General features: G+C 32.3%; 1 protein-coding gene across 1 annotated transcript in view; it reads right to left on the reverse strand.

Moving 5' to 3' along the window:
- Positions 1 to 1451: 1451 nt before the first annotated feature.
- Positions 1452 to 22616, reverse strand: part of Stk17b (serine/threonine kinase 17b) — a 32530-nt gene continuing 11365 nt past the window's right edge. Inside the window, exons 3-8 of the mRNA XM_005324353.5 lie at positions 17637 to 17849; positions 14041 to 14185; positions 12109 to 12235; positions 10772 to 10820; positions 9480 to 9659; positions 1452 to 5074 (exon numbers count right to left, since the gene is read on the reverse strand). Of these exons, the coding sequence (XP_005324410.1) occupies positions 4792 to 5074; positions 9480 to 9659; positions 10772 to 10820; positions 12109 to 12235; positions 14041 to 14185; positions 17637 to 17849 (997 nt within the window). The 3' untranslated portion in view covers positions 1452 to 4791. The remainder of the gene's footprint in view (positions 5075 to 9479; positions 9660 to 10771; positions 10821 to 12108; positions 12236 to 14040; positions 14186 to 17636; positions 17850 to 22616) is intronic.

Here is a 22616-nt window from a genome sequence, read left to right on the forward strand (position 1 = left end):
TTGGCATACCCATACCCATTCGTTTCCATGTTGTGGATGGTTGCTTTTGTGCTCCCAAAGCAGAACTGAGTAGTTGTAAACAAACTGTCTAGCTTGCAAAGCCTAAAACATTTATTAACTGGCCCTCTACAAAAGACATTTTCTGGTCTCTTTGTAGATGATTCAGAAAATCTAGCTCTAGATCAAAGATTATGTACCAGTAGGAATCAAGACATGACTACAAATTATAGTGAGTATGAGTGCTAAACATCAATGGAAGGGGTACAGTAAGGAAATAAAAATTTTAGAATGACAACTAGAGATTCCCACTTGTGAAATGTGGTATCACTGTATTAACTAAGGGAGGAAACAGAGCCAAGAAGTGTGGTGGTGATATAAGAGAGAACATGATCAATTTACCTAAGAGGTGTTTCACATTTCAGGATAATTATAATTCAGATATGTTCAGTGCCCAGGAAGAAAACTTTGGAATACTTGTGTACCAGAATAAGAAAATATACTACAGAACTTGAAAAAACAAAGTGCATTTAAGTTCCAACATATATAAATTTCTTCCTCCTGAAGATTCCATTGTAAAAGTCTGTATACCATTAATCTCATCACACTTCATACCCCTTACATGGTGAATTTATTACATACAGTTGATCCTCATTATTCACCCACTCACTGAAATTTATTACTCCAAAAGAAACACTCATGGTGTAGTCACCATCACTTGCAGACATACTATAGTGGTAAAGTTCATCCAACAAAACATTCTCAGCAGAGGTTGAGCAAGGTGACATTCTGCCTTGCTTTAGCTGGCATACAATAAATGTCCTTTCAGTCTTTTTAGTGCCTTTCCCCCCATTTTTATGCCCTTTTTTTGTAATTTCACTGTTTACCAAAGTGGCCCCAAAGGATAGTGATGAAGTGCTGTGTAATGTTTCTACATACAAGAAGGCTGTGATGTGCCTTATAGAGAAAAAAATGTTAGGTAAGCTTCATGAGCTGTAGTGCCATTGGCCCTGAGTTCAGTGTTAATGAACTGACATTATATATTACACTGTCTTTAGATTGAAACAGAAAATAAGGTTATGTGTTGATCAGCTCTTAAAAATGTTATGAACAGAGATTTGCAGGAAACTCTACATTTCCCAGAGTGATGCTTCAGCATTCACCAAGTGAAACTTTATAGAACATAACTACCATGAATAATGGGAATTAACTCTTAGTCCACAACCAGATAAAAAATCTTGTGCAACATATACCACATTGCCATTCCTTGACATTTTTAAATAAGTATCCATTATTACCAGAGAATAGATATCTGCTTATTTTCAAATTTATGAGGTCTTTCCAAAGGACAGAACTTAATAATAAACAGCCTGGGTCAAAGGCTGGAACATTCAGGCAAGACTTTAGGAATAGAAAATTTAAAAATGCTTTTAAACAAAGGACAACCACAAATGTTTAAAAAAAGTGCTTTTTAATTTTTAACCAGAAGAATCATTAAGTTGACAATAAACAGTTCTGTGACTTTTCTTACAATATTCATGATGTCTGTTTATATGCTTTAAGCAATATGATTATTTAATGAAAGTGAAGATGGCAGGGCATAACAATTTGTATGAAATTTACAATTACTGTTCTTTAAGATACTTTTATAAAATTATAAGCTAATAATAATTCTCCCAATTAGAAGTCAGATAATTTTAATGTAACTCGAAATTAAAGTATAATTGTTTACACAACAATTAAAAACACAATTCCAAATCAGTTATCAAACTGAAAATTTAAAAATAAGTGGTAAAGCGCTTACCTAGCATATGTAAGGCTCTGGGCTCAATCCCCAGTACCACAAAAACAAAAATAAACAGAAAAAATGTAAACAGTTATAAAATATCAACTTATAAATGCTATTAAGAGCAAGGGCTATTTGAAGTATGGCCTTGAACTGTTTGTCACCCATCCAAAATGAAAAAAAGAGCTTGTGCCAGAATGAAAATCAACTGCATCACTAGTCACACTGGTTGAGTTGTTTTTTTTTCATAATAATAGAAACAAAAGTTGATTTATATTCTGGCACAATCACCTTATCTCATTAAAGACTGGAGAACAGGTACTACCTTCCTTTAATAAAGTGTCATTATAATTTCACTGCTCAGTTAGGTCAACTTACAGTAAAAGGACAATTGTAATTGTCATCTTTACACCATTTATTTCAAAATCCCACCTATCCAGGGATCTTCCTCAAAAAGCAAATAATTTTATAAGACCATCACAATTTAACAGTTTTTTCCAGATGTGTTTTAAGTGTTACTGACACCTAATTACTCACAGGTGCTCTCTAGATTCCTACTTTAGGAAAATAAATCATTTGCTTTTTACAGTCTTTTTTTTTTTTTTATCTTGGGAGAAAAAGAATAACAACCGAGTCATTTGCTAATAAATTCTCTTGAAAGATTGATTTTCACCATTTAATCAGTGAAAATATTTAAATTATCTTCATCAAAAGATTCTTTTTATATTCTTTGTGCAACAAGCAGTTGCTTTTTTACAATAAAACAATGTTACAAAAACATTATGGAAATTTACAACTCTTAATATTTTATTAACTAAAAGGAAACGTAAACTATTTTAATATTCCTCAGAGAAAAAGAAAGCCTGTATAAAATGATTTTTAAAGAAGTAGCTTATAATTCAAAACTCAACATTTCTTTGTTTTTATTTTTTTGGTATTGCATAATTACTCTAAAATTTCAAAAATATAATTTGGTGTTTTGGAAAAGTAACCATTCCCTCATTCTCAATGACTTTACTAAGCTTTACTCACATTGCCTTAATACTGAAGGCAAAAAAAGGGGGGGGGGAAGGTGGCACTCAACATTTAAAAACACCTCATAAGTTTCAAATATATGAAAGCTCAATTTAAGCATCTGCGGCGTCTAGTTTATTGAACCAACAAACTACTTCTTAAAGAATTTATATGTATATTGATTATTCATAAAAGGGAGCTCTTGTAGCACCTGAGTTCAGCACAATATACCACAGCAAAGAATGGTTAAGAGAAGTTGCTTAGAGACTATATTTTATCTATCTATACATATATACACACACCTATACATATACACATATGCATATACATACATACACACAAAAAGGTAGAGAGAAATTTTCCTTTTAAAATGGATGAGCCAGGTGCAGTGACTCACACCCGTAATCCCAGTGGCTTAAGAGGCTTAGGCACTTAGCAACTCAGAGATACCCTATCTCTAAATAAAATATAAAATTAAAAAGAGGTCTGGGGATGTGGCTCAGTGGTTGAGCACCCGAGTTCAATCCTCAATATTGAAAAAAAAAATGCTGTGGATGTTAAAGTAATTCACCAGTTAGTCAAATAAAATAAGTTGATGGTTATTAAAAAATAGTTTAAAGTCATCTAAGGAATTTGGAATCTATCAAAATTTCAGGAATTTAAATCATTATAGTAATATCTGACTGCATGGGGAAATATGAGGTTGTTTGTTTTGTCAATATACAGTTCGATAAAGTAATATGGCCATGAGACCAGTTATTTTAACATGATGCTATAACAGATATTTTAATGGTCATCAGATAGAAAAACTCATCAAAGATTACCCTAAAATGAATAAATCACCTCCCACTATTAGGACTAAACAGTTTCTGGCTATTGACCAAATGTTCTGCTTTCCTTAGATTTGCCCACATTGCTCCCAGCAAAATACCACAGTTATAGGCCACTCTCTTGGTGGCCTTAGGCCTCCCCCAAGAGTCTCCTTAATTACTAGGAATTTCACACAAGAACTTTAGGAGAGTTTGATGTTCTCATGCTGACCTTGGCATTGTGCTAATAGTTCTGCTGATGCCATGGTATTTTTTACATATACTTCTAAAGCACTGAATGATGGACTTGTATTTAGGAGACATCAAAATTTCAGTAAGCTGCCTGGATCTGCCAACATTTTCTTCTACACTTAGTTGATGAATACATTTGACTAAAAATAGAGCATGTTCAATTTTTCCTAAGTCTCTTGTATTCTAGAAATTCTAGAGGATGAAGAACCACTATACTTACATACTACGCATCCTCATCTTCCAGACCTTATTAGATCTGAAATATGCTGAGAGTGGGCAAAAGACATTTGAGTTAAAAAATAAAGCCATGTTATTACTCTTTGCTCTGACTTGCAGAGGATATCATTCTTTTAACTTCCTTTTTGCTCTGGTTAAAGAACCTCTTTCACACAGCAGATCATATATAATGGAAATTGTATGTAGTTTCAAAATATTCATAATTGAAAAAACATTTTCTTGTAAAACATCTCTGAAGCATCTATAAAGAATATACTTTGGCTTAAACTTTACACTGTTTTCCTAAAGAAATTATGTCAATAGAATCATGGTATAGAACTCATCTTAAGAGAGAACCTATTAAATTCCAAAGCATTCATTTTTTTGTTCAGTTTATAGCAATCATAATATAGCACAGACTTTTTTCCTGATATGTAAAATATTTTTAAGTTCACTTGAACTTTTCATTAACATGTGAACCCACATATAAAATTTTATTTTTGTCATGTATTTAAATATTTCCTTCTCTGTGGAGTTATCTCAGTGGAACAAATGATATTATGCAAGCAACTAGACCTTTAAAACACTTCCCTAAATTCTACTATGCCAAAGATAATTTACAATATAAACAGTCACATATGAAGCCTCAAAGCACATCTCACAATGGAGTTGATTTCAAATTTCAAAGTCAATCCAAATGAGTCAAAGAGAAAAGTGCTAACAGAGTAAATCTGGAACAAGTTCATGGGGATTGGGCAAAGAGTCATCAAAGCGAAATCTTTTGGAAACCATGCTGCTATCCTCTGGAATATTCTCTTTGTCTTCCCGATTACCACAGGTTCCATTACAAGAGGATTTAGAAGTCTTATCTTCAGAGGACCTTACTGGAAGATCCTGAATTTGAGAGGAGCTAGAAGTTTCTTCAGGGTGAAACAAGCTTCTAAAGTCCCACTGCTGTAGCCAAGAATGAGAAAGGCAGGATTCTGCTGTTGGTCTTTTCCTTTGAAAGAAAGCATCAAGGGGAAATTGAGCACTAAAATCAAGTTGAAAAGGTCTTTAGTTTGACAGATTATAGACAATTATAAATGATTATGAAGATAACATATAATACTATAAAATCCAAATAGTAGAGAATAATCATGATAATAGTAGCTAACATTTATTGAATGCCTAGTTATATGCCAGGTGTTATATTAATGTTTTCAATATATTATCTAATAATCACAAGAAACTAAGAAATAGGTGTTATTTACACTACTTAATAGATTAGGGAATAAGTATACCAAGAGACTTGGATTTTGCCTAAATTCTCCTAACTTAAAAATGATACATGCTGTAGTTTAGATCTTAAATGTCTGCCCAAGAGGCCTATGTGTTAAAAACTTGGCCATCAGCCTGCAGTGCTATCAGAAGGTAGTGAAAGCTTTGGGAGGTGAGTGAAAGGAAGTTAGGTCATTGGGAGTGTGCCTTGAGTAACATAAAGGGACCCTGGCCCTTCCTCCCTCTCTCTTGGTTTCCTGGCCACCATGAGGTGAACAGTTTGCTCCAACCACATGTTCTTCTGCCATGACTGTTTTGTCACAGACTAAAAACAGTGGATCAAAACCAACTGTCCATGGGCTGAAACCTCTGAAATGATGAGCCAAAATATACCTTTCCTCTCAATAGTTGATTATCTTGAATATTTTGTCAAAACAGCAGAATGAGGGGCTAGGGGTACAACTCAGTTGGTAGAGTTCAATCCCCAGCACGCCCTCCTCCCCCACCAAAAAAAAAAAAAAAAAAAACCAGCAGAATGAGAACTAAACAAAAAATTGGTACTGAGAAGTTGGGCTATTGCTTGTGAGTATCCATGATGATGTGGTCTAGAACCTTTGATACTGGCTTGTAAAATTGGAGGAATTTAGAAGTTTGGAGAAATAGGCTGGAGAAAGTCTAGGATGCTCTAAGAAGAGCCTAAAGGACAAATTCTGATGAAGGGATCAAAATCAAAATTACTAACATGAATGTAAATAGTAAAGACTGTGCTGATAAGGTTTCAGATGGACATGAAGACTCTACTGCAAAGTGAACTAGAGGCAACTCATATCATATTCTGGCAAAGAACTTGTCTACATTTTGTCTATGGCCTGAAACTGCATCAGGCTGAGTTTAGTGTTAAAAGACTAATTAATCTGATATAGAAATTTTCATGGTTGCACAGCACTCAGGGAGTGGCACAGGTAGTATAGACTGCTTTTAGTCAGATTTACAGTGAGAAAAAAAAAGGGCAAGAAGAGCATTTATAAAAATTTGGAAAATTTGCAGTTTAGCCAAAAAGGAAGTATAAGAAAAGTTCCAGACAAGGAGGGTGTAGTTGTTAAAGAGATTAGAACCCTTAAAAATAAGCCAAGTACCTTGAACTGGGACAACAGGAAATATGCCTTGAGAGCATCTCGGGAATCACTTAAGACCCCTCCTCCCTTACAGGCTCAAAGATGGATAAGTGTAAACATGTTTCAAAGACTTTCCTTGATAAGAGCTCCTTAAGGTATTCAAATTGCATGGGGACTCCTCAGGAATTGTTTATCTGGGATTGCTTTCCCCATGTTCAGATATCTAGACACTGGAGACCACTACAGGCATGGTCTAAGCAGGTCCCAGTACATTTCTTGCTGGAGGCAAACCCTGGCGTCATCCATATAATGTGGCTTTGCAGGCATGCAGAATTCCAGAGTTGTGGAATTGTGGACACATCTATCAAAATTTCAAAGGAAAGCCTGAGAGGCCAGGTTGTTTGTGGCAGGGTCACAATACATGCAAGCAGTTCCTGACAGGATGATTTCATAGTAAAGCTCTGAGAGTGAAGCCAGAGCCACAATGGAGAACTCAAGAAATTAGAGATGCCAGAAATGCAGAGCACCTGCTGAAGGAAGCCACAGGCAGTGAGCTGTGAAAGGCCATGAGGGCCGCAGTTATCAAGACAGGGATGTCCAAGCCCTTTGGAGTTCATAACATACACCCATACACATACACATAAACACATGTTCCTACACTATATATTTTTGCAATTTCCTTGTTCACCCACTCAGTAATGTGTTTCAAGCCCATTTTTCTATATCAGTACAGAGTTAACATATTAACAGCCATATTATTTATCACTCTTTCATATAGATATGCCATAATTTATTTAATCAGACCTCCATCAATACTTCCAGACTTAACTATAATTAATGCAGCAATGAACACTGAAAAAAAATTGGTGGAATTTCTCTGATTACTTCCTGTGAATAAATTACTGATAAAGTCATTGAGTCTTTTTATTTATTTATTTATTTATTTTTTAGTTGTCAATAAACTTTTATTTTATTTATTTATATACGGTACTGAGAATCAAACCCAGGGCTTCGTACATGCTAGGTAAGCACTCTACCACAGAGCTACAACCCCAGCCCCAAGTTATTGGGTCTTTATATTTTAAAAGATGGATTTAACTGCCCTCTAAATGACCTTAATATGCAATCCTACCTATATCTTCTCCAAGATTATGCAAAAAAATCCAAGTTTTTTAAAAATATCACTTATAGATAAAAATCTAGTAAAAAGGCTTGAAATAATATGTAATAATAATAATATGAAATAATACTTTTAGAATTATTCTTTATTTGATCATAAATGTGTATATATATATATATATTAATCATATACATATATAGATCATACACACATATATATCTTTTATATATCTTTTTTTTTTCCTGTGCTGGGGATTTATATCTGCTTAAGTATTCTACCAGAAAGATATCCTGAGCCCATGAACTACTTTTTTTCTAGTAAATCTCTTCTTGGAACCACAATTCACATGAAAAAAAAATTAATGGCTAACCCATTACTTTCTCTAATTGAAAATCTTGATTCTGGTCTGCATTGACAAAAACATAATGGAAATTACACTTAATTTGAAATTTCCTTTACTGAAGAAAATACTTGTCTCATTATCTTGGTAAATGATAAAAGACAAAGAATGAGAATGAGAAGTGAGCAACAAAAACAAAAATAATCAAGGAACTATTTAGCCTTTGTATTTCCTCATCACCTCCAAGCCTGATATCTGCTCATGTGCAGATTCAGTTTATATATAAAAGTGTTCCCCTAGTTGTGATTGCTGAAAGAAGGAAAACTGCATTTTTTAAACTTGACATGTACTGACAATTCGACTTATCATGGAACTTATAGATAAAAATCTAGTAAAAAGGCTTGAAATAATATGTAAGCCTAACAAATAAAATTTAGTAAAATTTATATAATTTCTAGGTTTACAAGCCCTTTGTTGGAAAACATAAATAAGTAACATACTCTCCATTATTTTGCATTCTTAAAAAATAACACTAAAACTTGAAAACAAGGTCTAGTCTTCAATCATATTTATCTAACACTTTAAATTTTCAAATTTTGTTTCTATATGAAAGTAATATGGTCAAATACTACAGTTGTAAAAGAAGGGAAAAAAACCTATCTTTATATAAATATAACTCTAAGCTTAACACAAATACCAGTTGGTATATGCTATATAGTCTTTTGTTTTTCTGTGTAATTTTTGTCTGATTATAGTAAAGTTAATGTGTTCATCATAGAAACTTTAGAATATTAAAAAGTTTGAGAAACAAAAATTGTTAATAACTGCACAGTATTATTACAATTCCTATTAAATAATCATTCAAGTCTATAATATAGCCAGTAAGAATTATTTGGATTTGAATTAACCTAATAAAATAATTAAGAAATCAATGAGTTTTTGTTTTTCTCTCTTTTAACAGATAAGCAAACGGAGTCCTCCAGAAAATGCATAACTGACAGAGATAAAAGACTAACAGAAAGAAATCAGGATGCCAGCATAAAGCATTATGTCACAATTTTTATACCATGCAGTCAGGCCATTTTAAGTAAATAGTTTGATTCTGGATAAAGAAAAGGTCTGCTTTTCCTTTTTGTGCCTTGAAGTTGCCAATGAATAGGAGTCCTGATCCACAGTTACAAGGCTGTTCAAACATCAAACATCTAATCCTTCAAGATTTGACAATCAGTAATTTGTTCTTGTTACATAACTGTAATTATTTAACTACAAATCATTCACAATAAAGTCTTATAATAATCAGCCATATGTACTGTAAACTTTCTATTATTTTCAAGGATTAATAGCTGGCTGAGAAATAACCCAAATCTTTTCATTCTAAATTTCCTATTGTACTTTCTTATCTAAAGTTATATATTTATTATTTAATGATCTTTCATATCATCTCTCTCCCCATTTTACCTGAAACTTCAGCATACTTCTAATTTTATATAACTTTAAAATGTATCTTTCTTAATGAACACATATTATTTACTTTGTAATAGTAATTAAACAAATTAGTATTATTACTTACTCTGGATTTTTTACTAGAAGGCCTTGGATAAAGTCTGTGGCCAGCTGTGAAACTGATGAAAATATTTCTTCTGAATAATCTACATTAACTTGAGAAATATTAAGATATGTTTCCTGATTATCTTCTCCCACAAATGGTGATGTATGAGTTAACAACATGTATGCTATTATACCAATATTCCTAAAAAATGAGAGGAGGAAATTAAAAATGTATGTTAATTTTTAAATATTTACATAAAGTACTATCAATGTTCTATAAATTCCTGTCCTTAAATATAAACTAGAGACTCAAATTGCTTTTAGAAATTCCTATATTATTAAAACTAAAATAACTAGTTACCTCAAAGTTTGCCTCACACAAAGAAACTTCATGCACATGTGTTACAATAACATAAACAATTTACTTAAAATATATCATGATGTCCACAATATCCCCTTCAACACAGACATCTGTTTCAGAGACACAAAGCTGCTGCAGCAGTTCTAAATGGTGTGCAATGACACAGTAATGATCTTTGCAGGGGTTCTGTGTACATACGGTCTGTAAGTTTGTCAAAGCACAGAGTTGGACAGGTAAATATCTTCACCACAAAACTTTTCAAAGTTATAAATATATTAATGAAAAGGCTGGTGCTCAAGAGCCAGAAATCGACAATATGGTACGGGTTTTACAAACTTATTTAACAACAGAATCTTTTTTCCTTGGCAAACTCATAAGCAGTTCAGAGAACACAGGGAATAAGTCTAAACTCTTCCACTTGGCCTATGAGATCAGTCTCCTGTTGATGTCCCCTGGTTCTAATCCCCATCATGTTCTCTCTGTGCTTGCCACAAAAACTCCCAATTCCCTATCAATGTACACTCATAAAACCAAACTTGCATGTGCATCTGACCTCATCTTTTTCTTGGTAAACACCTCTACCTAATTCTTTTAGACCAAGATGAGATGTTTCCCATTGTTAGGTGGAACCTAAGACTACTTTGTGTGCTGCTTCATCCAGGCTTTCTGAGCATTTTACCTCTATTACAGAACATGTAGCTCTACACTGTGGATTATCCAGAGTCTTCATCCCCTAAAGGAATTTTCCTATTTATTTCTGTACCTTTGGCTCAGAGTTTAAGTGTTATCTCAAAAGGACAGACAAGTAAATATTCTCCTGTGGCATAATAATGATACTTGAATAAAATCTTCTGGACAAAAATCCTTATTATTTATCCTTGGGATCAGAGAACCCAGGAATACACATTACCCAACTTTCAATGAGGGCATTTAGGTAATGAGCAGAATCTTACCACATATCTGTTGCTGTGGTAATGGGATCGTAGTTCAGGATTTCTGGTGCTAAGAGAAAAGAAAAGTCAAATTTAATATCAACAAATTTTACAACATAAAAATAAAATATATTCCATGCTTGTATAATTTTATCAAGATGGATTCTATTGTCATGTATAAATAAAAAGAACTAATGAAATTTTTAAAAAATTAAGAGGTACAAAAATTACTTTATACTATACTAAATTAGAACTATATTTAATTTTGAAAATCTGAGTGACATAAGATCATCAGGAATTTAGCTATTCTGTGATTACACATTTAAACATAGCTAATGTTGAACAAAGTATAAGACCAGATGGTTCATTTGGGGGAGTTTTTTTTGGTGCTGGGGATTGAACCCAGGGCCTTGTGCATTCAAGGCAAGCACTCTGTCAGCTGAGCTATATTCCCAGCCCAAGACCAGAAGGTTCAAAGTGTTAACAATATTCTTGGGAATAACTGGAAGCTATGTAGTTAAAAAAAAACGAAAGTTTCATTAAGATTAATGTCAGAAAAAGCAATTATGAAGAAATAAAATGTGAGAAACTAGAATCTTTAATAAAGTTTTAGTTTTATTACTGTTAGAAATTAATTTTATCATTTTATTAGACTGATTTAAATTTATCTTTTCAGGATAAATATGATCATATGCATTTATAATGACATTATGAGCAAATTATGCTTCTTGGATATGACAGATTTTTAAGTAGATTAAATATCCCTTTTAACCTATCAAAAACCTAATTTGCACTTAATTTCCAGCTCTCTTCCCCTCAAAGAAAAGAAAAAAGGAGCAAAATAAATTCTCTATACTTCTCCAAAACAAAACTGTTTTCTAAAGCCTAACATTCTTGCTGATAAAGCACCACTCCTTTTCCCTAACTCCCCTCTTACTCATTTCTTTTTTCCTTGCAAATAAAGTCTTTATACATAAACATTAAATTTTTACACTTAGTCAATATCCTGTGAATGTTTTAATAACCCTACATTTAGTACAGTTCATTTAAATGTGTCACAACCAAGTTTCAGTGTATTTATTAATGATGGTGGAATGTGATGATCATTATTATCCAAAGTACATGTATGAAGACATAAATTGGTGTGAATATATTTTGTATACAACCAGAGGTATGAAAAATTGTGTTCTATATGTGTAATAAGAATTGCAATGCATTCCGCTGTCATATATAAATAATAGAAAAAAAAAAAGACTTGAACCTAATGAATCCTGGGATTAGATGCTCTAAAATACAACTTTAGAGAGGTATCATTTATGTAATAAATTTGAAAGGTGTAGGAAAAAGAAAATTCTTACCTAAGTATTCTGGTGTTCCCATGATCTCCCGAAGTTCACATGCATTCCCAATTTTTCTAGACATTCCAAAATCTACAATTTTGATGTCCCCAAGAGGGTATATGCTGCTCAATAATATATTCTGTGGCTAAGTAAAGCACAACAAAAAATGATAAATAATGTATAATAAAAGAATATTAATCTCAGATTGAAGATATATCAAGTGAAATGTATTGCTTAGCTATTAGGTATTTCATTGAGTCATTCATCAAAACATACTGAATTACTATTTAAGAAGAACTATATATTCAATGATGAATAAAGTAAAAAACTGTACTCAAAAAGGTTTTTCAGTATGAAGGAAAGTTAGATTGATACATTGATTATGAGACAGAGTACTCAATAATAAGGCAAGATACCTAATACTACTCATAAAAAGTCCAAGAAGGCTATGCAAGAGAGATGATGCTTCAATTGAGTTTTAAAAGTATAAGCATGAGTGTGCCAGGCAAGAAGGTGCTTGGAGAATAGCACAAAAGGAGGCATGAAAGAATGAACATGAACACATTTCTAGGAGAAGGTAGTTCAAGGTAGTCTGATGGTTCTGGATGAGCTGGGTCTGATTGTTCCCAGGTTTGATGCTTAGACAATAAGATTCATGGTACACTTACTTCATCTATTGCCTTCTGGGACCACATGACTCAACTGTACTATTGTAGAATTATGACTTATGACAAAATTTTCTGCTACCAGCAAAATCTATATATATGTAGAGGTACTTTTCCTAAAGTCTGTACAATCATCATAGTGTTTTAACTCTGGGAAACCTCATGTTTATTATTAAATCAAAGATACCAACATAGGAGAAAAAGTAAGGGTAATTAGTTCTGTTGTTGTCAATCTTGGGCTTTATGGTATATAAAGTCAAGCTTATATGGCATCCATGACTTCAAGTGCTGTGTGATGCTATGTAATATATTTGGTTTGTCTTTAGCAGGGGAAAAAAATAAATCTAATAATAGGAAGATCATGGGAGCCTGAGTATCCTGGTATTTATTATGTTTCCTCTTTTCCTATATCTCATCAGTAGTGGAAATGGTAGGGGTATTAGATGGTCAAAACTACTCCCCCTCCACAGGCGTATCCAATAGAGAAGAGCTTTTTCATTTTTATATTTATTTTTTAAAAGGGGTAAGAGAAAGGGAAGATGACAAGTCCAGTGTGAGATATGGACATTTTAAAGTTTCTATGGGACATTCACATGTGTATCCAAATGCAGTTTAAAAGGGGGGATTTGGAAATTAGGAGACAGGCCTGCAGTATAGGCCAAGATCTGGGGATTGTTATTATAAAGTGGTAGTGGAAGTCAAAGAATCATGCAGGGAGATTGTAGAGAAGAGTCAATGTTTGGAAAGTAGAGATTGATAGACTTTCAGGTCCTTGGATGACTATGGAGGAAAGGAAGAAAAAGGACAACATGAAAGACTTAAGTTTCAGGGCTTACAAGAGGAACCTAAATGATCTGGAAAGAGTCAAAAGATTGAAAACCTCAAGAGAAAAATGAATGAGCATAATGGGAACAAAGGAATGAGGATTATTAAGAATATATTTTCCGAGACAGAGAACAGAATTGAGTATTTCAGAGGTGGACAGTTTCATAAATTAAGAAAAGGTCCAGGGTGTGGCTCTAAGAGAGGGAGAGAGTAGAATGACTGTAGGATTATAACATAAGAATGATGCATTTTAAGAGCTCAGTGATTAGCTGCTCACATGAAGAGTCTTCTCCTGCCTGCCAATACAAAATCAGGTCCATGTAGCATGTAGGTAGGCAAAGAATGCACACAGCACAGGCTAAATGTGACTTGTTTCTGATCAAAACTAACTTAAAATTCTACACATCAAAAGCAACAAAGGAACACAGACTTTGCATTCCTTTAAATCATTTTACCTTACCTTTAAATCAAGGTGTACGATATTATTCTGATGTAGATAATAAACTCCTTCAAGTATTTGTTTAATGAGTCTGATAACATCATTTTCAGAGATCATTTCAGCCAGCTCAGGTAAACACAGGTTAAAAATTTCTCCACCTGCAGCACTGAAAAAAATTCAAATAATACAACCTTTAAAATCATTTGCCTAAAAATAACTTTTAAATACTGTACACATGTTAAATAAAAGACACAGCCATCTAAAGTTTAGTGCGAGTATGTGTGTATAAATGTGTACACTCTTAAGAATAGTGCAGGGAAGGGAGAATTTTTAAGAAGAAAATAAATGATAAAAATAATTCTGGGTACTAATACTTGAATGTTGAATGAATAAAACTGAATTGCTCTATAAGTGAATAATGTTACAGTCTGTCTTAAGTGTGATAAAAATAATAAAAACAGTAGTTAATACAATAAGCTCTGCTCCATACATATAGAAAGACAGATCTGGTATATATGAATAGCATCTATTTTGATCCTCATGATAACCATGTGACAAAGATGTTATTATTCCCATTTTACAGATGAATTAACAGGATTAAAAGAGATCACCTCTGTAAGTATTAACCACAATGTCTGAGACATGAAAAGCAACAAAGATTTGCCACATTACTCTTAACGGCACTGTAAAAAAAGCTCTGTAGACATATACAAAAATTCCAATCACACATTCTTGACTTTAATCCCATTCCACCCACCAAAACTCCCTGAAAATTCACCAGAACCTTAACTCTAATATGTCTCATGATAACATGGTAAAGAAAATCTGAATATTGATGCTATTGTTTATAATAGAGAACTCCGAGTTAAGGAACAGGCAAGATCATTGTACTGTCATGTGTAGCTAAGTAAAACAAATAAAAAATAAAAATAAAAAATAATATTGGCAATTCACATTTTTTAAATCTAAAAACCAAATAAGTTCATCTTCATGAACAGTTAATGAATGGAGAGCTAGTAGACTCCACCATAACCAAGTTCAAATTTAATAAAACCAATAATAAAACAACCTGACATTAATATCACTTGATGTGAAGCAATAAAAAATAAGATCATTACCTATATGGTTTTCTTGCCAAGGAAAATGTTATAATCTAATCATGGGGCCATAGACAAATCCAGAATGTATGACATTTCAGGTGACAAATGATATAAATTTCCCTCAGAATAGTCAATATCATGAAAAATAAACAAAATTATTAAAGAGGTTCAACAATGAAATATGTGGTGAATCTCAATGAATCTTATACTGACAAAAGTTAGTCTATAAGATATTTTAGATACAAAGAAATTTCAGTATGGCCTATTAGATGATACTACTGAATAAATGTTAGCTTTATTGTGTTTGATAATGATGCTGGTCATATAGACAATTACCCTTATTCTTCATAATAAGTACTTTAGCATGCAAAGGATAAATATCATGCTATGTACAATTTTCAAAATGTTGCCATGGCAAGATGTCAAAAAGTGGTGAATCAAAGTAAAGCATGTAAGAATGTCAACTGTGCTAGTTTTCCATCTTTCTATAGATTTGAACTTTTGTAAAATAAAAAAAAATGAGTATGTAGGATGGTTTGAGTACAGAATTGAATTGGTAATAATAATTAGAGTAAAAGATTCCACAATTTTATTTTTACCATATAAAAAATAATGCCACCTTTTAAAACAACTAAAACTGTCTGACCATATTTTACCATCAACTCAAATTACATGATGTGACAATGCCACTCCAAAAGTGGTGGGCGAAATAATTAAGCCAAAACCCTAGTAATAACTTAAGTGACTTTTTTTTAAACTTTGGTAAAATATTAAATTTTTTTACCAAACATTTGCTGAGTGCTTGCTACATTTCAGCCAGAGGTACAGAGATCAGTAACAGTTCTGCTAGTTTACTAGACAGAGTACTTGAATGATTTTCAGATTATAAACAACGTCTATCCATAAAATGTATTAAAACTTTCTAATGTATTTTGTTGTTGCTGTTTAAATGAACACCCAGAAGACAAACTTTATGAAGACAATCAATATTATCATGTATATTCACCCTTCAAACCTAGTATTCCATCACAATTTTTGAAAAGTGTTAGCTACTTTTTACATACTTCAAGCATACAGATGTCATGCATGTGATAATTATTTAAAAAACAGCTGACAAAAATAATTACAAAATGCATGAAATATGAAATCTTATTGAGAGTATCCTGGCATTTACATTCTTTTTTTTTTTTTTTTTTTTGGTAATGCTGGGGATTGAACCCAGGGCTTTGTGCATGCTAGGCAAGCACTCTACCAACTGAGCTATTTCCCCAGCCCCTATTCTAGCATTTACTAAAATTCAAATTTATTTTGAAGGTGTTATAACATGCCTCAATATGATATCTTAGTGTTCTGGGAAATGTACATGATATTTGGGGCTGGGGTTATTGCCCAGAGGTAGAGTGATTGCCCAGCATGTGTGAGGCACTGGGTTCAATCCTTAGTACCACATAAAAATAAAGATATTGTGTCCACCTAAAACCAAAAAATAAATATTTTTTTAAAAGTCTACATGATATTCATTATGAAATGAAATACTTGTCTACTTAACATTTTGCAAAATTAGCAATTTCATTTACAAGTTGATTCCAGGCAAATCTATTTCCTGGCACAAACACATTTTTTATTAATATGCAAATAAACCTCTTTATCCTTAAGATAACTAGAAGCTAAAATAAGGCTAATATGCTTTTAAATTCAAAAAGGCAATGAGGCAAGTTAGCTACTAAAAAGAATTAATACAATCATCAATACATTTTCTTCTAAAAGTAGATTTACTTTATTAAAACTATTAGAATCTAAAGCATAATAAACACACATTAAAGTTATCTTTTATAATAATTGTTATAGATACTCATACTTGTTACATCCTTATAATAAATGTGTCAGATCTTCATGTAATAAAGACACTAAGAGTCACATGTGGATATATTAGTAAAACCTGCTATTTTAACCATCTTCCACTCCCACTACCTCTTCAATTATTGAATATTTGGTTGTTTCAGCATTCACTGACAAAGAACATAATTTCTTATGGCTACAATTCTTACCATAATGTTATGCATTTCACACATACTAAATGGGTTTCTTAACAAACAATGTTCTAGTCATTACCTTCTGCAGTTTACCATTCTGTTCTTCTTGGATTTCCTTGGAAGTGTTTTTCAAGTAGATGCACGAAGTATATAAATGATTTAAATTCTATTTGCCCATTACATTGTTTACCAAAACAAAAAAAATCTCAATTTCCACGTCATTAGCAAAAATAAAAGTATAATTTTACCACATCCCCCAAATATTGTATTGACATTTGTTTATTTCTTGCTGTCTGTTTTGTGCTTTTGTGTAAGGCTATATATTTACCCTTATGAAAAATATCTGAATATGAACTATGTCTCTAACATTTTATCAAAGGAATCCTTACAAATTCCTGTCATATTTTTATTATTCTTATTTTTTTATATTTCAAGTCACCTATCCTAGAATAGGTAACTTAAATTTATTGAAGTACATACTTACTATTCTAATATCAATATGATCTCACTTGAATTTTCATAGACCTCATGAAGATTAATCACACGGGGACAGGACTTTGCCAATTCAAGAACAGCAATCTCATGCAAAATCTCTGCTCGACAGTCCTGTCCTCGTCTTCTCTTTTTCAGAAATTTTGCAGCATATTCTTGGCCAGTAGATTTTGATATACATTGTCTAACCACAGCAAATTTTCCTCTGGAGGAAAAAAAAAGGAAAATTAATTTTAATTTTACCACAGAGAACTATGTTAATATATTACAGACACTCTTACACCTCTAAATTAAAGTCAAATGTTTCAAATATTCATGTCATTAGGAATGTGTCTTTATTCTCTAAACTATATCAAGTATCACATTTATTTTTATGAAATTTACAGTGTTATCACCTAAAAACATAAATGACAAATTTTAATTTTAATAACAGGATATGGAAGAATTGTATTTACTCTTCATTATTAATATGATATTTTATCACTGCAAAAAGACAATCTCATTTGTATACCATCTCCATGCCATATACTTGACATAAATTATGGTGTTTAAGAATCATAACAATGTTATTCTGTTTTGCAGACCCCAGAGAAGATACTTAACTTGGTCAAGATAAAGATTAAACTTAAGTCTTTTTCCAAAAACTGTACCCTTCATAGTGCATCACATTACCTCCTTAATCAAAATAGCCTTTCTTAAAATCTAAAAAATTAAAATGAATGCAAAAGTGGGTATTTGGCCCGTTTAATTTTGTTACTGTAATAATTTAGCATTTTAAAATGATTTTTAACAAGGTTGGAAACTTTCAATTGCAATTCGTCAGCTGTTTTACCAGTATATTTCTTACTAATGCTCAGTGGTCTGTGATGCCTTTAACAGATAGCAGAGATACATACCCTATGGAGAATATTTAAAGACATTTCATGTTCAACTATGAAAATTTATAGTAATCAACAGGTAGGTACAAACACACACATATCAACAGGTAGGTACAAACACATATTTCTTATTTTAGAAATGAGTGTGTTTTTGGCTTTCTCTCATATCAGTACTCAGCATCTTAGTCAAAATTTTAAAACACACCAAAATTTGAACATGTCTACTGGTATATGTATGTACTACAAGTATACAGTCATCCAATATTTAGTTTCACAAAGGCCTGAATGAAAGACAATTTTGAGAAATAAAAGCGATTCATTTGCCTACACAGAAAAAAATGTACATATGCTCTTAAACAGGTAGTTTACACTCAGTTCCAGAGAATTTTCAGACTTTGCAGCCCCTCCATAAGTCTTGTGAGTCTAGAGGATCCAAAATTAATAACCTTATTCCGAGCTTCAAATTTCTCTCCAGTTTCTGGTACTAAGAAATCAGGTGTGGGGCTGGGGTTGTAGCTCAGTTGTAGAGCGCTTGCCTTACATGTGTGAGGCCCTGGGTTCTATCCTCGGCACCACGTAAAAATAAATAAATAATAAAAATATTGTGTCCAGCTACAACTAAAAAAAGTTTTTAAAAAAATCAGGTATAAATAAAATTTTTAGGAGACAATTTTTGTTCTACAGTTCCCTTGGCCAATTCCCCAAAACAAACTTTCCAAGACCTTAGCAAGGTAAACAATTTTTAATACACTTGGTCTTTAGAGTGTGTATGGGGTGGTAGAATTAATTGCCTGATTGTATTTTACTCTTCTCAAAATTTCCCCTAAATGGGTGCCAATGAAAAGCACTGGAAAACAAACTAGCTATTAAAGAAAAAAAAAGCTGTAATTTATTTGACTCTTACATTTATTAAAATATGCCTCAAGTTTCCATGTAACAAAACTGATTTTTTAAAGCAGTTTTAAGATTTGAGGATGTTTAATTTTCACTACAAAATATTTTCTCACTTTATGAAAAAGGTACACAAATTGAATGAAGCATTTCAATAAGTCCACAAAAATATAAATCAATTCTTCAATTTTATATTTGAAACACTGATGTTTTATAAATTTTACAGTGAATAAAATAAAAGTCAGAATAAGACTACATGACTCACAAAAGGTCACATATGGAAATGGAGTGCCAAGAAGTAAACTGGAATGTGAATTTCTAACTTTCTGTTCTAACCACTACAATTCCTTCCTTTTAAAATAGTTCTGTTTTTTGCTGTGTGTTTGTGTTTTTTTTTTTTTTTTCTAGGAAGTTTAACTTACTTCTGCCAATTCTTGGATTTGGAAGCAAAAACTTGTCTAAAACAGAAAGGAAATTTTTTATAAAGAAATTCATCTTGTAAAATTTAGACAACAGAAAGTTAGTCAAGAAAATTATACATCAGAAAAAAAAGAGTTTACAGCACTAACAGTGGCAATTAAGTTTTGCTGTAATTTTATGATTATATCCACGAGGAAAAATTCCCTCAGAAACAAAGAACAAAGTACTTTTATTTAATTGTTGAATGAATACCTACTAGAATGCCACAAATTGTGCTATTCTGTATGCTGTACTCAGGCACTTTTAAAGTTGGAGATTCCAAAATTTTTTATATATGTGCATGAATATATGTAAGAGTATGTGTATGTGTGTACCCTGTGAAACAAGGTAAATATTTTTACAATTAACCGAATCCTTAGGGGAGAAACAAGTGTTTTATTCTAAAATGCTAGTTATTAGAAATCTCCAAAATAATTTTCAATATATAATGTTACTGTACCAAATTTAATAGAAACACTCAAGAAAACTTTAAAAACCCTTAACAATAATACTTAATTCATACCCTAGAAGGCAAGGCTGACCAGATTTCCCAGCAACGAAAAGGTCTAGTAGTTACCCTTCTACATTCTAGAATACACAATAAAATGTGAAGGGATGGGGAGGGTAAGCCACAAAGGAAGCTGACGTTTATTTCTGAATCTGCCTCACCCTTCTAACCACAAGCCCTATGAAACTTTGCCTCGGTTGGGGGAAGGGTGGAAAAAACTGACCCAACATGTTTAAAAAACAGGAACAATGCAAGGTTTTTGAGAGTAGTAACAAATGAACTTGACTAACTTTTATGTATGTTCCTTTAGACTGCTCACTGACATCTTAAAATTAATTTTTAAAAAACCAGTGGATTTAGAAAGATAACATTATAGTTCACCACATGCTAGAATTATGTCTATATACTACAAAATATGCAAGTTTCAGTAGAAACAAGACTATGATCCTTATTTCCACTTCACAAAAGTATAATACATTAAGATTGGTTACAATATTAAAAAAAAAAATTTAAGCAAGTTCTCAGCAGTCATGATTTCTAGTTTATCAAGGTCTGCTTATTAAATACATCAATGTGACTCATTAGTCTAAAACAATTTAAACAAAGATGATATTATGCCTCTTTCAGAAGATATTAGCAATCTGAATTTGCTTTAATCAGAATCTACCAAGAGTTTTTGCTCTAAAAGGTCAGAAAGCATACTGACACAAGTTTACAATTCTTACTCATGATGGCACCTCATTTTTATAAAACAATTTAGAATTATTGATATTGCCCTCATCAAAGTTGAAGTTCTCCAAAACCTTTCCAGAAAAAAAGGTACTTTTCTAGTTCCCATAAGAGCTTGTTTTGCAAAGTTAATTTAATAAAGGCAAATAAATTTACCCATCAAAACAGTAACTTAGAAAAATTTTTTAAAATGCCTTTTATTGTACATACTGTTAAAGGACTTAATATCTAATTGCCTGTTCAGAGCAGTTTCCAAACATAATAAAAGGAAACTATAAGATATACAGTCCATCTTCTCACATAAGAAAAAGGAAATCATACAACTAAGTAGATCATACAACTTTAGATACAGAACAAAGGCAGGCCAACTGACTTGTAGCTCATCTGTTTCTACTAATGTTTTATATAATGTCATGTGGCAGATTTGATGCAGCTTTTGGAAGAAGGGTGGCTGGAAGACAGAATAGAGGGACAGAGTAGAAAGGAAGAAAGGAAGGAGGTATGGAGGGAAGAAAGCAGGTTCCTAAGGGAACTTCTAGGCTTCCTCAACACAATCTCCTTAAACTTTAAAGGGTGAGATATTACGATGACATTTCCAATCATAAGCCTCCCATTTTAAGAGAGACAAATGAACACTACAAAGTGATTCAGAAGAGGGTATCTGCATCAAGGAAAGCTGTCTGGAAGTCAGATCATATGACAAGCATTTAAGGAAACTGTCAAGGTTAGAAATATTCAAATATCTGAAGGACTTTTACATGGCTGGACATTAGGTATAGTTATAAAAGAAAACAGTGTCTATTAGGTAGACATTAGCAGAGAAGAAAACAGAACATTTTATGCCTATAAGGTATCCAAAAATGAAACAGACAATTGAAGCATTCAAATTGAGGCTGGTTAATGGCTTGTTGGGGGAAATTAGAGGAAAGACTGCTTACTGCATTTAAAAGAAAATTTTATCAGAAGACCACTGAAATTTTTCAATGAAAAGATTCTATGACATAAAAGAAAAAAAGAAGAAGACAAAACAAAACACTCCTTGCTATGATACAATGACAAATAAAGACAGAACAAAATGATTTACCAAAGTCATTTTAAAATGTCTTTAAAATTCTCTTTTAATATACCATTAAAACATCCAAGCCAGTGGTGGTGCATGCTGATAATCCCAGTGGCTTGGGAGGCTGAGGAAGAAGAATCGAAAGTTAAAAGCCAGTCTTAGCAACGTAGTTAGACGCTAAGCAACTTACCAAGACCTGTCATTAAAAAAAAAAAAAAAAAGTGCTGGGGATGTAGCTTGGTGGTTGAGTATCCCTGGATTCAATCCCCAGTTAAAAAAGAAAAAAGAAAAAAAATGCAAATAGTTTGCATACAAAATTAATTAGTATGATACAATTATAATCTGTGCTTTTGCACTGTGTTCTTTTCTTTAATAAGGTAGATCTTATCTTTATTTTGAAAAATATATTCTCATCATCTTCATTTTGAAAAAGGTTTCATTCAATAT

This window comes from Ictidomys tridecemlineatus, chromosome 7 (genome assembly GCF_052094955.1).
Source record: "Ictidomys tridecemlineatus isolate mIctTri1 chromosome 7, mIctTri1.hap1, whole genome shotgun sequence".
Taxonomy (NCBI): domain Eukaryota; kingdom Metazoa; phylum Chordata; class Mammalia; order Rodentia; family Sciuridae; genus Ictidomys; species Ictidomys tridecemlineatus.